Consider the following 23,068-nt stretch of genomic DNA (forward strand, 5'->3'; position numbering starts at 1 on the left):
CTTTTGACTGTAGATGCTTGTCCAAACTTAGGCGTTGGCTGAAAAGGGTCAGTAGACCAGCCATGTAACTGGTAAACAAATATCCAATAAATAAATCAACTCTGCAATTATGTAACTTGAGTTAATTTAATTTTGTTTGCTGAGTTAGTGAACTGGTGCTTCTTGGAACCTTTTAAACCATGACTTAAGCAACAAGGGTAAGGCTAAATGCTAGCTATGCATGGCCAGTCTCGTGAGGAAATTGGAGCACCCAGACAAATCACACACAGACATAGGGAGAGCATGCAAAACTCCACACTGACAGTGATTATGGTTAAGGTTGAATCCTGGACCTTGAAGCACTCAAACTCGTATATTATTGCGAAACAAATCTGCTGCAATGATTTTATTATGTATAGAACATCCCAGCAGTGATCATTAGGTTGTCTGCACCTGTCAAGCTATCAAACATTTGTTATAACAAAAGGATTTTGCTACGTGGCCTGAATTCTTAATTTTAGTGCACTGTCCGGAAATATGGAGAAAGGAGGTTGAGAACATGTACTGTTCTTGAAAATAATTGATCATCTTAACATGGTAAGGTACTTGTCATTTATAGTGACTTTATAAGATTAACCAAGTCAAGTAATAAAATAGTGAGCATGTCTGAGTAACAAGTATTTAATTACATAAGATTATCCACAGCAAGCACAATGGATATCGGTATAAACTGATGCTTTCATCTTTACAAATGTTAAACTCTACTGTTATTTTTGCTGAGATGATACTAGGTACCACTGAATATTGTTGCTGTCTTCCGATGTCTAACTGTTGCTTTGCTTCCTCATAGCCACTCAGTATGCTAACAAAGTAATTGAGATAAACCCCTATCTTCTGGGTACCATGTCTGGAAGTGCTGCAGACTGTATGTACTGGGAGCGATTACTGGCTCAGCACTGCAGGTAAGAAGAAAGAGTGATATACAGTTCTATGCACCTGTCCTAATATTGCAGTTTGCTACACTGATTACCTTGACACTGATAACTAGTTGATTTCAGCCACCTGTACTTCCTGCTTGCTTGTGATATTGCTAGTGCTTAGAAAAATACCCATACACATGTCAGGTCTTCATATTCATTGTAATTAATTTATTTGCTGTGTTACCAGGAAATAAGTCTACAACGCATTTCACTTTTATCCTGATACATGTAATAAAACAATTGTTTGTTTCTCTAGCAGGTAATATAGAGGTACGTTTTTAAAAGAATACTGCAGTTATGAACTGTTTATGGAATATGTGCATAAGTCTCACATCCATGTCCAGTACATTTAGGAAGCAGATGATTTTATGTATCTTGCAACTTCTGCTTCAAGATGGTGACTGATTTAATTGCCATTCTGCTGTATTATCTTTCTTATGAGAGTTGTCACGTGTCCTCTGCTTCATTCCTTGCTGCTTAAAATGTGACTACACATATAAGTCAATATGTTCAGACCGGAAATGTAGAAAGTTCAGTTTATGTTTGTGTATATATTGTAAAGTGTGGGACAGTGTCATTAGAAGTCATGCAGAGGAGAAAAGTTAACCTTATCATTTAAAGGGGCACTTTCTTCCCACATGCCAGTTGGTATACCTTATTAAATTATATAATACTGACCTTCAAAGTAATAGCAAAGGGTTGGAGAGTGGAACAATTTCTTGTTTTAAACTAGCAAATTTAGACTCTGTATCATCAGTTTTCCTGTTTGCTGATATTTTCTTTGTGTTGCCCATCTCTTTTTTTCTGGTCTGTCTTGGCACAGTCCCACAGAGAGCTTTGATCAAAAAGTTCTAACATCCTACAGGAACCCAGATGAAAAAGACAAGCTGAGGATGTTGCATACCTAGTTTATATTACAGCCACCTTGTACTCATACCCAGCATCATCATAACTTCTTTCTCTGGGCTAACTATATCTCAGCTTTACAAAAATTGTTACTGTATGTGTGTCTTCGTTCCCATAATCTCGCTCTCATCACAGTTATAAATGTGGGGGTGCAGGGGAACTTGCTGCCCTGCAAAACATTTTTTATGGTATTCTTGTGGAGACTGTGTCTTCATTCAGATGAGTTTTCAGGCAAATGGATTCGAGCTTTTGTGTTTCAGGCAGATGAACCTGAACTGATGTACAGGCTACCTGTGTCCATTAGAAAGTGAGAGAGGTGCTAGACTTGGGATGTATTTTTGATTTCCTATCCAGTGATGCAGGTTTCTCTTGAATAGAGCTAGGGAAGAGCTCTTCTTCATGTAGATGGGAAGCCTGTTCCAAAGAAGGCGAATTCTCTGAGATACGTAACTGTCCCCCTAGCATGCCCTGTTTGTGTCACAAGCAAAGTTAAAATCTGTAGCTCTTGTAATTCTGATGCTGTTTGCTTTGCTGCTGCACAAAACACCCATCAGAGTGGGATCCAAGTCAAGAATATGCAGAAGAACTATTGAAGAAGGATCCAAACGTTAGCAGATACATAACAATGACATGTTCTCTGATCCCAATAGATACTGGAGAGTGAAATTAAATTAACCGTACAAAATTTTGCTAATAACAAAGCCACAGGAAGTGATAGAATTCCATTGCTTAAAATCCTGTATAATTATGCTGTTACAGTGTTGCTTGAAATTCACCAGCAATTCTGGAAATTAAAGTAGTGGCCCTTTTATTGCAAGGGTGTAGCCGGGCATACTCTTTGTACTCTAAAGGCTACATTTTTTTTCCTGAACATGATAGAAACATTGGGGCATATATCAAGCCATATCATGTCTATAACCATATAGATTAATGTCTCAGCAGTGCATATATGTTGCTTAGAGAGAAGATTATAAATCTAAAACAATGTGACTGAGCAGTTAACACACACTGTTTTTTTTGGGGGGGGGGGGTAGGGGGCAACAGCTCAAGTGATATAACTGTTTTTTAAATGCCAGGTAGATGGGGTTAGCAGTAAGTATATGTGAGTACAAAATGGAATTCACTGGCTACACCCCTGTTTGGAAATGGTACATTTATGTTCCAATTTTAGAAAAGGGCAGTGCTAGAGAGTGCCCAAGTTAGCAAACAGCAGCACTTGTTTTACACGCTAGCAAGGTAATATTCTGCAAGCGAGTCTCCAGCAGTCTATGTTACAAGAGCTGCCAGATGTACAGGTTCATTTTAGAAGGGGCAGTAGTTCACTTTTGAAAGATCAAATCCCCAACATTCAGTATGAGTACTGAGGCAATATTCATAGAGAAGTGGGGATACCAGGTCACCTTACTTACATTCTGAGGACTCTGTATGCAGAACAAGAAGCAACAGTTAGAACTGGAATATTGAATAACTGACTAGTTTAAGACTGTATGTTGTCATCCTGCTTATTCAGTTCATGATGGATATATCAAGTGAAATTCTGGGTAAGACAGATAAGATGCTACATTAAAAATTGCTAAGAAAATATTAACAACCTGAGATATGCAGATGGTACAAATGTAGTGGCTGAAAGTAAGGAAGAACTGAATAAGCTATGAAGGTAGAAAAGTAAGTAAAAGTATGACAAATCTGGATAGGACTTTAAAGAAGCAAGATATATTGTCAGTAAAGATACACGTAGTTAAGGCTATGGATTTCTCAGTCATAAGTAATGGCTGAGAGAGCTGAACTGTAACTAAGGTTGTGCATCAGAAAATCAGTACTTTTAAACTGTGGTGTTTGAAGGGACTTCTCAGGGTTCCATAGACTGCAAGAAGATTGAATCGGTTAGTACGTAAGGATTTAAATCCCGATGGTCACTGGTAGGTCTGATAGTAAACTAAAACTCCAGTACTATGGCTGCAGATTTCAAAGACAGAATTCACTAGAAAAGATGCTGACTGTTGGGAAAGATTGAAGGCAGAATAACTAATGGGCAGCAGATGCTAGAGCGGATGGACAGCATTACTGGTGTAATGAATATGAAGTTCCAGCAATACAGGCCCTGGGAAAGCTGGGAGGCAATCATAAGATATGGTTTATTTTAGCCAGTATGTAGGGTAGTGGTTTTGGAATATCTGGTAAGACATGCATACTGCAGGCTAGCAAGGAATTAGAGCTTGGCTCCTTTGAAAAGAGGTTACCTGCAGAGAGGTAAACTATTATGAGATGTGCTCTTGCATGTTCTGAAACTTATACCAACAGAAGTGTGGCAGAAGTTACTGGGACAAGGGTCCAGAGGAGTCTGTAGCATACTTTTATGAAGGAGGATGAGCTGAGGTCAGAATGGTCAGTTCTGAGGTGGGAGTTATAGAAAGACAAACTATAAGACCAGTGTTAGTCTTATCAGCAGAAGCATTGCATGACTTACTGAAAAAAAAATGTTGGTAAAACTTTTCTGCTGTTGCTGATCTAGAACCTGGAGGTATATTTTAGACTGCTAGCACCAATATTTTCTTATTGTTCCTACTGGACCTGAGTGCTGCTACCTATACAGCTAAGTGACTGAACTGTATGCATTATTTTATATTGCTGCTTATTGCTTTTTATTGTACGGCCATGTCAACCTAATATTTTATACTGTTGTCTATTATTCAGCACATGGAAAAGTCAGCCTAATCTTTTCTGTGTAGACTATCAAATGTACTTGTTTCAATGAACAGTGAAGTGTCTGCAGCTTAAAATACCATGCACATATTTAATATATTTATATATTAAATATATATATATATATATATATATATATTTGTGTGTATATATATATATATATATATATATATATATATATATATATATTTAGATATATACATATATATATATATATATATATATATATATATATATATATGTTTATATGTGTGTGTGTGTGTGTATATATATATATATATATATATATATATATATATATATATATATATATATATATATATATATATATATATATATATATATATATACATACATACATACATACATACATACTTTATTTATTTATTTTACATTTGTTGACCAGGATAGTCTGACTGGATACATGTCCATTTTCAGTGGAGGCCCAGGGAGAAAAGCTCCAAACACAACATACAGGAAAAATCATAATATCAATACAATTTGCACACAGCCTACAGTCTCTGTTCAGTCAAGCAAGTTATACATTCGATCATTATTAAACTTATATAAGTATCTAAACTAACAATTATGTCACAGCTTGTATGTTGTATAAAGTACTGTTTGGCACACAATTATAGAAAGTAACTAGTCAGGATTAGAACAAGTACATAACTAGTGTGTCTTAAAATGTTGTCTGAGACTTTTTTTTTTTTTTTTTTAATTGACTTAGTGAGGGTGCTAGAGTAAGGTCGGCAGGAAGGGAGTTCCAAGTTTTGCAGACAGAGTTGGCAAACAGGGAGTCCCCAGCTGAATTATTGGTTTTGAATATTTGAACCAGCAGTCTGTTAGATGAGCAAAGTGGCCTGAGGTTACTGTAGGGGCTAATGTTGTTTTTAAGTGCAGGCATATTTTCAGATTGGTTGAATACTTTATATGCTACTATAAGCTGGTTGTGTATATATAGGCTAGGTAATTCAAGCCACCCTAGAAGATTTAGGTTATGACAGTGGTGTGTCCTAAATGCCATGCCTGTGGCAAATCTAGCAGTGTGGTTATAACAGCTAGAGAGCTTGTTAAGGTCAGATTTGTTCACATTAGTGAATAAAGGGGAGGCATAGAGAAGGGTAGAGAATAGATGGGAACGGGCAATAGCAGTTCTAGCAAGTGGAGTAAGAAAAGGTTTAATCTTATAAAGGGAGCCAAGTATTTTATTAATGGTTTTGATAGTTTAATTGATATGCATATCAAATTTAAGGTTATTATCTACTATAACACCTAAGAGTTTAGTTTGGGCTTCTAGGGGAGATAATGGTGCCATTATTAGATTTAATGGTAAAGAATAGTGATGAGGACCTAAAAGTAGCAGCTTTGTTTTCTTAGGGTTTATGATTAGAGAGCCACTTTTCAACAGTGTTAAACGTATTCTGGGACAGTGTCATTAGTTTTGTCTGGGAGGTGGCTGAGCAGAGTGGAGTCATCTGCATATTGAATGCAGGTTGCATCTGGGATGATAGTGGAGGTCATTAATAAAGATAGAGAAAATAAGGGGTCCTAATATAGAGCCCTGGGGGACTCCTAGGTTGATGGGTAGAAGGGAGGATAGTTTGCCCTGCCATAGGACAGCCTGTTGTCTACCACAGAGGTAGGATTGAAACCATTGGAAGAAGTGGTTATCTAAGGAGAAGGCCTTCAAAGTATGGATGAGTTTTTGGTGGTTAACCATATCAAAGATCTTGGAGAGATCAAGAAAGAGGACTGAGGTTAGTTTATTATTTTGGTTATGGTTTATGACATCAGAGAAGGAAAGGAGAGCTGAGGTAGTATGGAATAGCCTAAAGAGCTAACAAACAGATTGTTCTGGATAAAATAATGCAGGAGTTGTACCATAATTTTAACCAGCGGTGACGGAATAGCTATGGGTCTGAAGTTTTGACAGTTCAATGGAGCTACCTCTTTTATGGAGTGGTAGAACATGGGATATTTTCCATATGGATGGGGATGGTAGCTTCAGATATGGTTCTATTGATTAAGATGGAGATGAGGTATGCTATGGCCATCTGCAATTTTTTGTAGATACTCTGCAGGGAGGAGATAAGCAGATAGGGTGGTTGGCTTTAATTTCTTAATTAGGGCACAGATAAGTGGTATAGGTACTAGTTGAAAGCTAAAGGAGTTGGGTACTGGGTATAGCGGCAGTTGAGTTAGAGCAACTGGGAGTTAGCTGACTAGCTAGGGACCGAATAGTTTCTGTGAAGAAACTATTAAATGTGTTGGCAACATCCTTTGGGGTTTTATGGTTGGTAGATGAAGGGGTTGGAGTGGTGATTTGACCTGGGTGAAGAAGTTTGTTTATTCCTGTCCAGAATTTTTGAGGTTTGTTTTGATGTTTCTGTTGAAGATGGCAGTAATTTTTTTTTGTCTAACATAACAGATTTCTTTGTGTCATTCCTTAATTTCCAATATTTTAGATGATCTAGTGGGGTTTTATGGCATGCCAAGTGGCCCATGCATTGTTTCTAAGTAAGATTTTTAAGTTGGTATATTTTGAAAGCCACATTGCAGTTTTTGGTTTGGTTCTAATAGAGTGAGCATGAGAGTCCAGGATGGCAAGGAAATTGGTATTAAAGTATGCTACAGCTTCATGCAATGATAATTGTTTTAGGACTGATCAATTACATAATTTGAGTTCATTTTGGAAATTGGTGAGGTTAAAGTTCTTGTTATTTCTTATAGTTTTGTAGATGGGCTGGTGGGAGTTATCAGCCTTGTACTTAATTATGTAGGTAAGAAAGTGGTCAATTAAGTCTTCAGGACTGACTTGTACATATGGAGATGGTTATTAAGTATCCAGTCTAGGATACTTTCTTTGTAATTGGGTTTGCTAATCCGGAGGATATGATCTGTGTAAACCCATGTAGGTTTAAGTGGGTTATAGGAGATTCTGAGGAACAGGTGTTCCAGTCAATGTTGAAGTTCCCCAGAAGAATGGTTTCTTGGGGATAGGTACTGGATAACCAATGGAGGATGTCTTCTAGTGTGTTTGTGTTATTACCTGGGGGAATGTAGCCACTGATTATATTTATACATTTGTTTTTGTTAATTTGCAGTTTGGTTATAAGAATTTCTGCATTATTAACCTGGAGTGGTTGTAAGGAGTCCTTAGTAACATTCAGTGTAGTTTTATAAAGTATAGCTACCCCCACCACCTCTCCTAGTATGATGGCTTAATCTGAGTATGTTATACCCTGGTGGTAATGCCTCATTATCTGTAGTTGCCGGTTTTAGCCAAGTTTCTGTTAGACATAATATATCAGGGGAGTGAACTGCCAAATGGGCATGCAGGTTATGGACCTTATTATTTATGCTTCTGATATTTAAGTGGCAGACCAGAAATGAATTTGGGGATCTGTAGGAAGGTATTATGTTAGGGGAATTAGTAGTTTGGGAGCTAAAGTCAGCAGGTGAGGATGGGCCAGGGATAGGGTGGATGTCTCCATCCATTGTGAGGTTGTGTTGTAAGCTAACTATGAGTTTTAGGATTTTGATTATCAGCTTTTGATAGTGTTTGTTTTGGGGCTGATATATCCGCATCTAATAGGCTGGTAGTTTTTAGGGGTTAAGGATTTAGTTCTGAGGGGAGTTGTGAAGTTTTCCGTGCTTGATACTATTGGGGTGGTAGTTTGGGTTTTTGGGTAGTAGAATCCTAGGTAATGTTGATTTTTCATAGATGATGAGGAGATATGAAATGAGCAGCAAAGGTAGGAGAGAGTAATAACTTTGGTTTTGGTGATAATGTTGTGAATAGCTGAGACATTATGGTGGTAAAGTATTTAAGCAGTAATATATTAAGACGATTAGGAAGTTTGCGGTAGGTAGGGGTAGTGCTATTAATTGGGTGGTTGTAGTTGATTGGTCGTAATAGATGGGAGTGGTTATATAACTATAAATTTAGCACTATGGGGGCGGGAGGAATTTGGAGGCAGGGTGGGGTGCAGAACGAGCCCGAGCGTAGTGGGGCTTAACCAAACCACAAGTTACCTGAAGGCTGTACATGCAATGTAAGTACTTTAATGTATAAAAATGACCTGTGTCTTTAGCATTAAACTGCTGGGTTAGAGTACAGTAGCAATGGGACACAGGCTGTAAAGGAAAGAGAGGTTGAGTAAACAGAAATGATCCCTGGAAACCTTGAGGTCAGCTTGCCAGACCACAGTAGAAACAAACAGTTGAAGTGTGCCTCAAGACCATGAAGCAGTTAAGAGTAGACAATTCTTAGGAGTAAGAAACTTATGCATGTAATAGCAACCTAACACATGCTACTTTATTAGGCCTGTATAGTTTTGCAGCTCTTGATATTAGCAGTTGCTAAAAAGAGAGAAGAATGGATGGAGAAAGTTCAGGGGAAAGTGGAGGGGAGTCCAACACTATTTGATTGAGGAGTGAGCATGCCACTAGACAAATAAGCATTAAAGTGTTTCACTGTAGAAACTTGCCTAGTACAGCAGGAAGATTAATGAAATGAAGAGGTGCCCTGCAGGTGAGATGAACGCTTGTGTTTCTTGCCACGAGGAAGCTGCAAAGGGATGAGAGATCCAGTTAAGCTGTGTGCGTGTGTGTGTGTGTGTGTGTGTGTGTGTGTGTGTATATATGTGTATGTATGTATATATGTATATATGTGTGTGTGTGTGTGTGTATATATATATATATATATATATATATATATATATATATATATATATATATATATGTGTGTTTGTGCATATATGTATGTTTTTTGTATACATATTTTAACACATTTTATAATCCTCCCAACAATCCTGACATGCCCTTTCCTCAGACAGCAAACACACATTTTATAATCCTCCCAACAATCCTGACATGCCCTTTCCTCAGACAGCAAACACCCGTATTTTACCCTAAAACCATTCCAACCTCATACATTAAATCACTACTTCTTAAACTGAAATCCTGTTCTCCTTCAGTAGATAATCTCCCAGTGAATTCCTCAAGTTGGCTACCATTTCCTTAACCTGTCTAGCCTTTCTTCTAATTAACAGATCAATCAAGGAATCCCCTGTACGTTTCTATGGAAAAATTATTCATCATCCCCCTTAATAAAAGAAGACCCTCAGCCGATATAACCAGTTTCAGACCTTTCACCATGTTATTCCCTTTGTCTAAAATTCTGGAGAGGTGCATTCAAAAGTAACTTCAACATATTCTTCCGGAAAATCTCCTGACTCCCCACACAGCATGGTTTGAGACTGGCCCATTGCATTATCATGACCTTATTAGCTTTCACATTTACTATTAACAAAGCCAGAGACAAAGGCAAACTTGTTTCCTCTGTATTCCTTGATCTCTGTAATGCTTTTTTTCAACTCAGTTTTATTTGATTTTACAAACACAATTAACAGTCAGAACAATTAAAGTATAAAGGAAAACAACCATATAGTCAACAATAAATAACTGTATACAATCATCCATGTCAAAGTTCAATATATAGTATATACACCATTAATATCTGTCCAATAAAACTTGCAATTTTTGCCAGGTTATTCTTTTATGAGATATTCTACTTAGAATAGTTTGCATTTCTTGTTTGCACACACACTTAGCTAAACATATAAAGTCATCCAATAGAAGATCCTATTTGTTCTTCCAATTCATTGTAATAATTTTTCTAGCAATGGCCAAAATTGACCAAAGGAGTGGTATTTGATATCTTGGGATTGCATTTGGGATAGGAACATTAAATAACAATAAAGAATCAGATATGTGACAATTATCTGACCACAAAGCCTTTACAAAATATCTGAAATCAATCCAAAATTGTAGGACAACTCTACACTCAATAAACATATGAATGCAATTAGCCTCCAACATTTCACCACATCTCCAGAATTTTATTTCTTTACTCTTAGAAATAATGGCAATTTTATAGGGAGTAAAGAAACTTCTTTGAAGAAATTTCCACATAAACAGTTTCCAGTAAAGGGAAGATGTGGTATTATTTATGGAATTTAATAACAATTTTCTGTTGTTCTCTGAAAAAGATTCATTCATGATTTTTGTGGAATAGTCCCTGAATGCGAGGTCAAATATAAAATTTTATCACGTACGATTTTATACACACACATATATATATATATATATATATATAAATATATATATATATATATATATATATATATATATATATATATAATGCATAGTTTATTAATGTATCTCCAATTATTACACATTGAGTTGTAGTAGCTTTGGCAGTGTGTCCATTTCTGAGGTAATTGATAATTTCACTTTATTCTCAATGACCTGTTGTAATATTTGTAGAGATAACCCGCTGTCTTGGTTAACATGTCTTTAGCTAGAAGGACGTTTGCTGTATGAATCTTGCTGTTATCTAAAAATTAGTACTTAAATTTTAAATTGTTATTTTTAAGATTTAACATTTTGCTAAAATGAAAGGTTTCTAAACAATTTGGAGTGTATGCAATGGGAAATATTAGAAAAAGTAACTGTTAATATTATAGTTACACTTTTAAAGGTATTAAAAATTTGATTTATACCATATGTGAGATGATTGAATTTTTTATCTAAATAGTCACGCAATACCCAGTACACTTTACTAATGCCTAACAGGGAGTTTATTTGTGCTTCATAGCTACTGCTAGATACTATATGAGATTCATGTAATTGTTTCCAGCTTGAAATGTGGGTATTGCTTAACGAGTGTAGTACTATGTTAGTATCAGTCAATTGTGCATATAATTCTGTATTAGGAAAACCAGTTCCATTGTTGTTCCAGCCTCTTACGTGCCAGTTATACCCTATCCTCGGCTTTTGAGGGAACTAAAGAAACTTAAGTAATATATTGTTTATTTCCTTGAAAAATGGTTTTGGAGGAGTTAAAATCAGGGATTGTGTGTAAAATAAAACTTTGGGTAAAATAACCATGTTTAGCAATGTGAGTCTAGCCTCCATAGTAAAAAAAACTTTAATCCAATTATTAATTAACTTAGTAATAGTGTTTAACAGAATAGTATAAATTGAGAGTACTGTCTCTTTCCAGGTAGATTTTATACTGATCCCTAAATATTGTATTGTTTTATTGTCCCAATTAAAATTCCTATAGATTCACAAATTTTTATTAATTCTCTTATTGATTAATAATGTTTCGGTTTTATTTTGATTGAATTTTAGTCCTGAAATCCTTTCAAAATAATGTATTGTTTCATTGATGTGAAGTAAAGAAGAATCTATATCCTCAGTTGTTAAAAGGATATCATCTGCAAACAGTTGAATTTTAGAACAATGTTCACTATTTGAAGAAAATCCCTTTATATTAATATTGTTTCTTATATAATTAGCAAAAGGTTCTATCAACCGTGCAAACAATAGTGGTGATAATGGGCAACCTTGTTTTGTACCCTTTGAAATTTTAAATGATAAATATGGCCCAATTTTAACGTAGGCTTGGGAATCGTTATATAAACTTAGTATTAAATTTATAGAGTTAAGAGAAAAATTATAACCTTTAATTATTTTGTACAAATAGGTACAGCTAATAGAATCAAAGTCTTTATCAATATCCAAGCTAATAATGGAGAGTTGCTTTTTTGATTTTCTTAGCAATATCAGTCAATGATAATTTAATGATATTATCTTGAACTTTTCTATGTAAAATAAATCATGTTTGATCATAATCTATTAGGTTAGGTAGACTAATTTCTTAGCCAAAATAGACATTAAGATTTTATAATCGATGTTTAACAAAGAGATAGGTCTATAGGAGGAACAAAGTTGAGCATTTTTGCCTTGTTTTAAAATGGGGGGAGGGGGGGAAGTCAAGGAAAATTTCCAAGAAGGGCGGATTTTCAGTTTATTTTTAATCAATAAGAATGCATTTAACAGTGTTTTTAAAGTTGAATCTTAGATAATTTTATATATTTCTGAAATAATTCCACCTAAACCTGGGGCTTTATTATTATTCAAATTTTTGATTTGGTATTTCAATTCCGTTAGTTTCACATTTTGTTGTTTTGATATTTTATTTATATTTTTTGAATAAATGTTTCAGTTATGTCTTTGTTCTCTAGATGAAGTTTTTTTTTATCAATTGATTTTTATAATATGTTTTAAATACTTCTAATATTCCTTTTAAATCTATTTTTTTGTGGAATTATTATCTGTGCAGTTAATTTCATTGATATGGTTTAAATTATTAACTGGTTTAGTCCTAATAGCCAACTTATGCAAATGTTTAGGATTTACAGCATAAGATTGTAACGTAAGCCTTTCTAAATTAATTGAAACTTTATGATTCAATATTTCTGCATATTTTTGTTTAAACTTAATTCTGAATGTGCAATTTTATCATTAGGTCTTAATTTTGATTTTAATTTATCTATTTTAGTCTGTAATTCTAATAGCTCCTTATCTCATTCCTTCCTCCTTAGTAAATACCAGTTTTTAATTCTACCATAAAGGTAAGCTTTTAACGCATCCCATAGTATGATGTCATCTACTTCATCATCATTATTAAACTCAAAAAAGTGTTTACTTTATTTAATACCCAATCTTTAAAACCCTTAATTTTTATTATGTAGGCTGGGATTCTTTGCAAAAAATTAAATCAGCATTTCTTAAACTAATATTGAAAATAAGGGCATTATGGTTAGAAAGTGGATATGACATTATTAAGACTTCTAGCAATTTGGAGTATAAGTTATTTGAAATAAATCATTTATCTATGTTCAATTGGGTTCTAAATCTAAATGAATAATGAGTATAGTAAGGGAATTAGCAATTCTCTAATCATAAATATCTCTAAGATTCATTGAGGTTATATGATTCAGTTTTTTAGATTGTGCTGTTATTCTAGATGTATTACCATTGGAGGTGTCTGTATCACATAATAAATGGCTAAAATCTCCAGCTAATATGATTTCACCTTTAGAATGGAAAGTTATAGTGTCTAAGTATTTCTCTATATGTCTGGTACCCAGACCTGGTATCCAGTAAGAATTAATTAAAGTGTAATACTTCTTTTTGAATTCCAGCACTTGAAAGAATTTTTTCCACAATATGAGAGTACCTCTCCTTTTACTTCTATAACAAGAGTCAGCAATAATGGAAAAAACATTAAATGACAGTTTTTATGTAAATTATTTTTAGTAGATGCATCTCTTGTAAAAATATAATATTTGCTTTTCGCGTTTTGATAAATTTAAGCAAACTGGGTCTTCTCATGTTATTATTGAGACCATTGACATTGAGTGAAAGACACTTGTATGCTAACATGCGAGTATTAAAAAAAATAGAACATCTGTAATATGGTTTTACTTGCATTGACTTGCAGCAGTATTTTAAGCATCCTATCATGGATGAAACATACTTTTTAACTTTTGAATTTTGAGACACTTCCGTATACAACTACACACATGGAACAATAAGCTCCTGGCTTGGTTAATAGATTAATCAAACCACCCACTAGCCATATCTTACACACCAAAAGCATTATCATTAGCTTCTGCCTTGTATAAAATTAAAACATTCAATGTTATATATGCTTTTTGATAACAAGAAAAATCGTAACCCATTTTGTAACACAGCTAAAGTTGAGTGTTTTCAAAACACCTTTCTAGCTAGTCTAATGAGAAAGGTATTTAAATACAACGATATGAAATATAAAATGAAGATTTTATAAACTTATTTAGACTTATGAAGAAAAGAGAAAAACAGCATTATTTCAATTTATTGATATGACGGCCACCTATTGATCAGTCATATATAGCAAGGTAACGAAACAAAGAAAGATTCATGTATTCTATATATTCAATATGCTTGTATGCCAGTCTCACTAGTTGAGTTCTTGTTTCACTAAAAGAATACAAAAGATTAGAATCAATGAGGCTGGCTCCTCAAATATGTTACTAGTGGACTTCCTCTAGATATGATTCTAAGCCCTGCTCTCTTTGGTAACTACTTCTTACTTATCAAAGCCAGAGTCAAAAGTTCTCCAATTACTAGTTTCATAAGAGTTTTCAATCATGGACCTGTCATTAAATCCTTGTAAAATTAAATCACCTTTCATTAACATTCGAAACAAACCAAACATTTTGTATCAGAGCCATAGTTTAATACCAGACATCATTAGATGTACTATAGTATCTATATGTCAGTCTAGCAACCTGGGTAACAGTATCATCAATAAAACCTCCTACAAATTACTTCTAGTCAGAAAATTCTAGTTTTGGTAGTTTAAAATTACATATTTAAGCCAGTAACATTTAACTGTTCAGCTTCTCCTAAATCCACATCTGTTGTATCTGTATTTATTTAAGGGTATTACCAGTAACATAAAATTTCTTAATTGTTTAAATTGACTAAGGCATAATTTTCATCGATGCGTTCCATAATTCTATGTTGCTGCTGTTTAATGTTCCCTTCTGCAATAGCACAACCTGTTATGGGGGTCTTTTTACTCCTTCATACATGTGCTTTCATAATAGCACATCAAAGAAAAGTGGGGTATATAACAAAGATTCAATTTAGAGTTTATAACCACTTCTATATCTAGTATGTGTGTGGGTTATGAAGCGTTATGTGGAACAAGGCATACATTTGACGGCTGTAACTTTAATGTAGGCTCCATGTTTGCTGATTACAATGTAACTAGGTAGTGTCTTCAACTGTCAAATGCAAAGAGCTGCTGAGTTGTCAGAAATATATAACACAAAAATTTGTATCTCCATTAAAGAATTCTGTATAATACACCAGAAATCAGCTTGGCTCATTCTACAACAACCTTTGTGACAATGGAACTCCACCCCTGTGAAAGAGGGCACATGTCTTGCTCTAATTTGATAGATAATGTATATAAAGTACATATAATTTATATATGTAATTGTGTGGGTAGAAATGTGCTTACCTAGAACTGCAAGAATTAGAACCATAATCTTCTTCCCAATTCTCTACTTTTCCCTTCCTTCTTTCCTTTTTTTCTTTCCCTCTTCCCCCTTCACTTTCTTCTCTTCTCCTCCTTTCCCCATTTTTGATTTTATGTTTAGGGTCTCCTTTATCCATTTCCAGTTGTATGTGATGCATGCCAGTGGTGTGTGTGTGTGTGTGTGTGTGTGTGTGTGTGTGTGTGTGTGTGTGTGTGTGTGTGTGATCTGGAAATGTGTGAAGCAGGATGGAATGTTATTCTATTAACGAGCCATTTACATAAATCTGAAGTAGAACAAAACAGAAACAATTACAAGAGTAGATTCACAGCAGTAATGCTTGCATTAGTTACAGGTCTAAAATTCCCAAATGAAATAACTATCATAGTGAGTGCACAAGGTGTGCTGTCCAGCTATCAGCAGTTATACAGATATATATAAATCAATACATGGGTGAAGACAAGCATACCCCAGCACTGGATACATGAAGCAAGGTTCCAAAGATAAGATGTCCCACCTACTTAAAACTTAATGTTATAAGCAAAATATCCAATAGCTGTAGTAAAATTTCAATGATGCTGTATTTCCAGAAAGTGAAGAAGAGGTTAATTGAAAAAAGAGATTTCCAACTGCAGAACTATTGAACTAGTGAAAAAAAAACGTTGCTAGAATCTCCCTGTGTTCTGCTTAGCTGTTACAAAAAAAATTTACACTTGTTTCTTGCCTTTCCTGTAAATAGTCTAGTCCAGATACAGATTTGCTGTATCCAGGACTGTTTGTAAGCTCCTGAGTCCCCCAAGCCTTTCTGTGTTGGAGGGAAGCCTCCTAGCTTATCAGTGGGAGTGGTAAGCACTAGGTAACCTATCTATCACATAAGGAGTGGTTTCTGGCCCAGAAATTGTAGTTATTGGCCATTTGGGCAATTTTTCCATCTCTTTCAACTTTCTGATATAAAAGCCCGCATTTGCACTTGTTTCTGTCCTGTAACTGGTCTAGTTCAGATACAGATTCTTATTTTAGCACTTGAATTTGCTTATTCTTGCTCAGCACTTGTTCAGAACTTGTAAGCACTAAAGCTACAAATTACTAAAGCACTCAACCTTTTTCATTACCTAGAGGAAAACAATTTTTGTACTTACTTTCCTCACTTGCTTAGAGAAAAACAGCTCTTGTACTCACTTTCCTACTCACTTTCCTCACTTGTCTAGAGGAAAATAGTTTTTATTCAGGCATGTCCAAGGGTTAGCTCCCAGTGTTCTCTCCTGTCTATCTGATGAATCTGGTCATCTTGGGGAAATGTAGCAATTAGCTCATGTACACAGACAACCCTTTCCTCCTACCACCCAACACTACAACCTGTGAGTGATGCACTTATCTAGCCAAACTGGAGGTTAAGCTCTCTCCAACCAAGACTAAACTTGACAGTTAAGAGGAGAAGGTAAACACTTGCACCACACCACACTCCTCACATAGTCCCACTAAACCTACACCACCAAAATCCACACACAGAAACACAAAAACATTTGCGGAGGCTCTCAATAATAAGGCAAAACAACGTACCCTACACTCTAGTCATAGGTGACTCTATAGTCAGGCACACTGATGCCCCACTCACCAGGCTAAACAAGGAGAAGGTTACTGTCAGCTGCCTGTCAGGTGCCAGGATCTGCCACATAACCCACACACTCAGGTCACTCCAACAGTACAAACTTGACTCTGTTATTGTCCATGCTGGTGTGAATGACCTGAGATGTACCTCCCTGGACTACATGAAAAGAGACATGGAAGAGTTCTCCAATCTTGTAGCCCAGGCAGGTATGACCCTAGACCTGAGTAGCATCCTGCCATTGCCCAGAATGATACCACAGTACAAGGACAAAATGACTGACTTCAACAATTGGCTAAGCTTCTGGTGCCATTCTAAGGGGATCCAGTATCTGTCTGCCTGGGACGACATGGTCGACTACCACAATGCTTTGCCAGAGATGGCCTGCAACTGTCACCCCTGAGATTCCGGATACTGGCTAAGGCTTATGCTGCCCCTATAGTGCCTTTTTAGGCAAGGTTCAAATGACAAATTCACCACCGTAACAGGAACAGGCAAGCAAAAACTGAGAGTAATACTACTCAATACTAGAAGTCTAAATCTCAAAATGCACTCCCTCAAGGCACTCTTTAAAATGGAGAACATCGATATCTGTGCAGTGACTGAGACCTGGTTCAAGTCTCCAAAGAGCACCCCTGCATTACCACGCTATAACTCATACCACACTTTTCGGCCACCTAACCTGGACCGGAACACCAAAGGCGGAGGTATGTCCTTATTCATTAAGGATATCCACACCTCCAGGCTAGTTGCTCAGCATAATGCATCTGAGGTTATCCAAGTGCAGCTAACTATGGGCAAAACTGCAATCCAAATTGTAGCTTGCTACAGATCCCCCAGCATGCCCCAGGATTCCCACTCCTCTTTAAAATATTAGGGTTCAACCAAACACCCTAATAATGGGCAATTTCAACTACCCCACCATTAACTGGGAAAACTACTCCTGTACCAACTGCTTTGCTCAGCGCTTCCTGGAATTCATAAATTCCTATGCCCTGAATCAACTTATCCACACCCCCACCAGGTGCAACAATATTCTAGACCTAGTCATTGCCAACATGAGTGACCGGTGTTCCACACCTGAAGTCAACTCTTCATTGGTCAGATATGACCATAAGCTAATCACCCTAGCTATCCACATCCCACCCCCACTCTCCATTAAGGAAACTATGGTAAAAAATTTCTGCAAAGACAACTTCATGCTTCTTAAGACAGAAGTGGCGAACTTCATGACACCCATGCAGATGGACAATACAGTTACAGCTGCTGAATCCTACACAAATGTACTCTGTAAGCACTTGCATGAGTGCATAGATCGTGCTATCCCAAACAAAATCAAGACGCTATCCTCCAAAAAAAGGAAGCCAATCTGGTGGTTCCCTGCCATAAACAAACTCTACAACAGAAGGAAGAAACTGTTGCAAAAGAGTAAAATTCCATGAGTGGAGGAGTCCCCTGGTCAGCTTCAGTAAGAAGATCCTCCAAAGGTAGCTACGAAAACAAAATCGCCACTGATTCTAGGGACAGCCACAAAGCATTCTATAGCTATGCCAAGAATCTCAATGGCAACACCCAGATGTGCTCTGAGTTACAACACAACTGCACGAAAATTACAGAACCAACTGATATTGCCATCATCCTGGCAGATAGGTTCAGTGCTAACTTTACCCCCCCCCCCTTCACCCTGTAAAGGGCCCATATCTATACAGGAAGAATGCAGAGTCACCTGTAATCACAACTATGCAGGTAAAAGATGCACTCTGTAAAGCCAAAAACACAGCATCCATGGGGACTGGACAACATCCCAGGCTGTGTTTTACACGAACTTCAGAATGAACTGGCTCCCCACCTAAGCACCATGTTCAATCATAGCCTCACATCAGACTTTGTGCCCACTGAATACCGCACAGCAACAGTTATCCCACTCCACAAAGGGGGAGCCACCACTGATCCCGGGAACTATTGCCCTATTAGCCTGACAAGCCTGGTCTGTAAGGCCATGGAACTTATCATGGAACTCATAAACAAAGACATTGGTAACCTCCAAACTCTGGACCCCACCCAGTTCGGGTTTGTAAAAAGCAGATCATGCCTCCTTAACCTGATCGACTTCTTTGAGGCGGTCACCAAAGCCATAGACAAGGGTAAGGTGGTTCACACAGCCTATCTTGACCTCGCCAAGGCTTTCGGCACCATCCCCCATTATGGAATTATAGCTAAACTCGCTAAGCTAGGTATAAATCCCTACGTCTCAAGATGGGTTGCCAACTGGCACACTGACAGAACCCACACTGTAAAAGTTGTAGACTCCAAATCTGACTTCAAACCAGTGACAAGTGGAGTACCACAGGGTTCAGTCCTGGGACCTCTCCTGTTAGCCTGTACTTCAGAGAAGTAGATACCAAACACAGAAGGCCTTTGGCTAACGAAGTTCGCAGATGACTGCAAACTAGGAGCCATAGTCGTGTCCCCAAATGATGTGGACATCCTACAGAAGGGCCTCACTGGGACAGATGCCTGGTGTCAGAGCCAAGGCCTCAAGCTCAATGCCAAAAAGTGACCGTAGTCTCTCCTTTGATAATCATATCACCACATCAGGAAATCCTTCTACGTGGCACACCTAATCACAAAAGGGTTCTCATCCTGGAAAAAAGAGGTCATCATTCCCCTCTACTTGACACTCATTAGACCCATTATAGAGTACAATGCCCTTTTGGAGTGTACCTCACAAGACATCTGCAGCAGTTGGAAAGGCCACAGAAGTACCTCACAAAGAGGATTACTGGCCTCAAACAGATGCCCTACACTGACCATCTCACAAAACTCCAGCTTTACTCCGTAGCATATCGCCTACTCCGAGGTGATCTCTGCCTAACATATAAAGCTATGTCAAACTCAGCGCTGTTGGGACATGCTACAACTAAAGAAATCCCAATCCATCCAAGATGCACACTCTAGGGAACTAAACCTTGTCACCACAATGAACAGGACATGCTGGAGGGATAGATTCCTGTCCCAGAGACTTCCCATACTCTGGAACAAGCTACCCATCTATGTCAAGCAAAGTTCCTCATTAGAACTGTTCAAGAAAAATCTTGATGGGTGGATGGGAAATAGAAAATACACCTGGGGGATCACTTCTATGGCTCTGCTTGACAGGGGCACAGGAAAATAACTTTCTTAGGTGGCATAAGCCAGGGAACCTTGTTGGCTATGCTTACTTAGGCCCTTGGGCCAATAGCTTAGTACCTACCTATGAAAAAAAGCATAGTCCCACTGTTGCTGGAATGCAGCTGAATCATACAGATAAAACCTTTTTTGTGTCTTGCCTGCATTTCTGTAAGGGTGCCATGGAAACAAAAATTCCAAACTGGGTCATTAACAAAAGGAAGACCTTACTGGTAACATTGTTCTGGCCTAGTACTGTAGCTGTACTTAGTTTTAACTTCTATACAGAATTTTTAAATGTAAACATACCCAGCACTAAGATTCACAGGTTTGGTATTTTCTAAGATATCACTCAAGTTCAGACATTTATCTTTGTGAGGGAAAAAAAAAATCATGAAGATAGGTTTTTATCTCAAGAACCATAGGTTGTCAAAATAATTCAAGAACACACATCTCCACATATATGTGCCCAGAACAAACTGTCTATGTTGTACATCCATACCTCACCTTTCACCCCACTAAGCAACGATCCACTCAATTAACCAACCTTTTAAATAAACAATACATTCCACATGGCCCATTTCACATCTCACTTGCCATAGCTACTTCACTATACCATCTCCATATAAGCATTGTGAAGCCCAAAAACTTAATTTCTTCCCGGATCTGCCTGAAGCGACAACTGCTAGCATCAACAAGACATCCAACAGATTGTATTTTGTCTCTTTCCATTTTTTTCTCTATCTTTGAAAAAAAAAAGTATGTTAAATAAAGATAAATACCTTCTATTCTCCTTATCTTTTCCATATCTCCATCTCAGGATTCTAGCTGCTCTACATAGGGTCAAAGCTCACTTTTGACTTCCTTAAACTGCAGTTCATAGCTAAAAGCAGCAAACTCAACAAAGTACATTCTAATGCAAATTGCAAACTCAAAACAGCTCGCAAATGACTTCCAACTGCTTTGAGGTGGGAAAAACGAACAGAAAAAAACTGTCCCAGGCCAAAAGGAGCTCGAGCCCATACCACAAATATGGCGCTTCCCTTCGGGGCCAAGAAAATACGAACACAAACAAATGAGTCTCAACCCTCCCCCAAACTTAAGTCACCACAGTTTTCCACACTCACCAAGCAACATTGCAGCCTAACAAGCCAAGAAAGAGACATCAGCTCACACACAAAAAAAAAACGGAACACAGTCAGCCCTATGCAGCCACAGCAACATCCCCAGACAGTTGTCTTTTTAAATATCTACAATAAGATATACATATGTATTATTTTATGTTGACATCTAGAGCCACTTCAATATGTACAGTCTGCTTTAAGCTGTAGTATCATATTACTTAATGTACCCTCCACCACACACACACACACACACACACACACACACACACACACACACACACACACACACACACACACACACACACACAAGTCAGTCTATGTATATCTCTATTCTAACTAGTTTTTTTTTTTTTCAGGTACTCTCCCAAGACTTATTAACAATGATAATATGAAATATGTACATATATTTACAACATTTGATGTAAAAGAGGATAGATGAAACTAATTAAAGGAATAAGAGGGTTGAAATGACAGACATAGAAGTGATATATCTAAAAGGAGAAGAGACAAAGCTGAAAGATTTAAAAAACTTTATAGAAGAGAGAAAAAGAAGAAAGAATAATAACATTTACCTTCATAGCATCACCTAAGAGTAAAAACTGAAGAATAAAATAAAAAAAAAAGTTTTATGTCCATAGAGATTAGAGTCATAAATCATGTTAATTTTTCTTTTAGTTTTTTATCGACTCCTTTAACAGACCATCCATTTTGTAGCATATCAATTCAGACTGTGCATACCAGTCCGTTTCTTCAGCATCAGTTAATATTTTTTCTTTTGAGTAAAGTCTGTTACCTCCTATAGAGTATTGAAGATCTTCTCACCATCAGTCAGATTTTTTTTTTATTATGGCCGGAAACAATACATGTGCTTTGCTATTAGACTTTTTTATGGATTTTATTAAAGAAATGCATTTTTTTTCTTTTGGAAATGACAGTAGAGGTGTAATCATTGTCAAAATGGATGTTTATTTCCATTTATTTTGACAGGAGGATTTGTCCAGGCTGATTTTAACACCAAGTCTTTGTCTTAGGTGGACAAAAATTTAACTATTATAGATCTAGGAGTGGAGGAGGCACTAAAAGGTGTAGGTTTTGCAAAAGACCGGTGAGCTCTCTCAGTACCAAATGAGAGAGATTCAGGCAGGTTTAATGCTTTTGGTAGCCAGTTGTTCAAGCATTGTTCCATGTCACTGACCTCCTCCTTTTTTGGCACTCCATAAATTCCTATGTTCCTCCTTGACCTACTCTACAGATCTGCCAGTTTTTCCAATAGTTTTGTGTTCTGTTTTAGTAGAAATTCATTGTGACTTTAACACTCAGTCATCCTGTTATCAATGTCATTCACTGCTTCTTCAATAGAGGTAATTTGTTCAGAGTGTTTTTTAATTACCTCATTAAGTAAGTCCAGTTGTTTTCTTCTGTCCTGTTTAATGTTATTTATTTTGTTATCCAGCTTGTCCATTTTTACTGAAAGTTCCTGAATGTTTGCATTTATGGATTGTAGCTCCTCCTTCATCACACTCTCTTGATGTGAGTTTTTCGAGTTACTCATAACTGTATTAAAGAACTTCTGACAAGAAAAACAAAAAATATTCTTCAGAAATCAAAAGCTAACTAATCTGGTCTTTCTTCTCAGAGGAATTGATACATTTT

General features: G+C 36.7%; 1 protein-coding gene across 1 annotated transcript in view; it reads left to right on the plus strand.

Moving 5' to 3' along the window:
- The window catches only part of LOC122811461 (proteasome subunit beta type-8-like), a 376,079-nt gene that overhangs the window by 128,798 nt on the left and 224,213 nt on the right, over positions 1-23,068 (plus strand). Inside the window, exon 3 of the mRNA XM_044083316.1 lies at positions 830-941. Within this exon, the coding sequence (XP_043939251.1) occupies positions 830-941 (112 nt within the window). The remainder of the gene's footprint in view (positions 1-829; positions 942-23,068) is intronic.

This window comes from Protopterus annectens, chromosome 9.part0 (genome assembly GCF_019279795.1).
Source record: "Protopterus annectens isolate FY-2018-M chromosome 9.part0, PAN1.0, whole genome shotgun sequence".
Taxonomy (NCBI): domain Eukaryota; kingdom Metazoa; phylum Chordata; order Ceratodontiformes; family Protopteridae; genus Protopterus; species Protopterus annectens.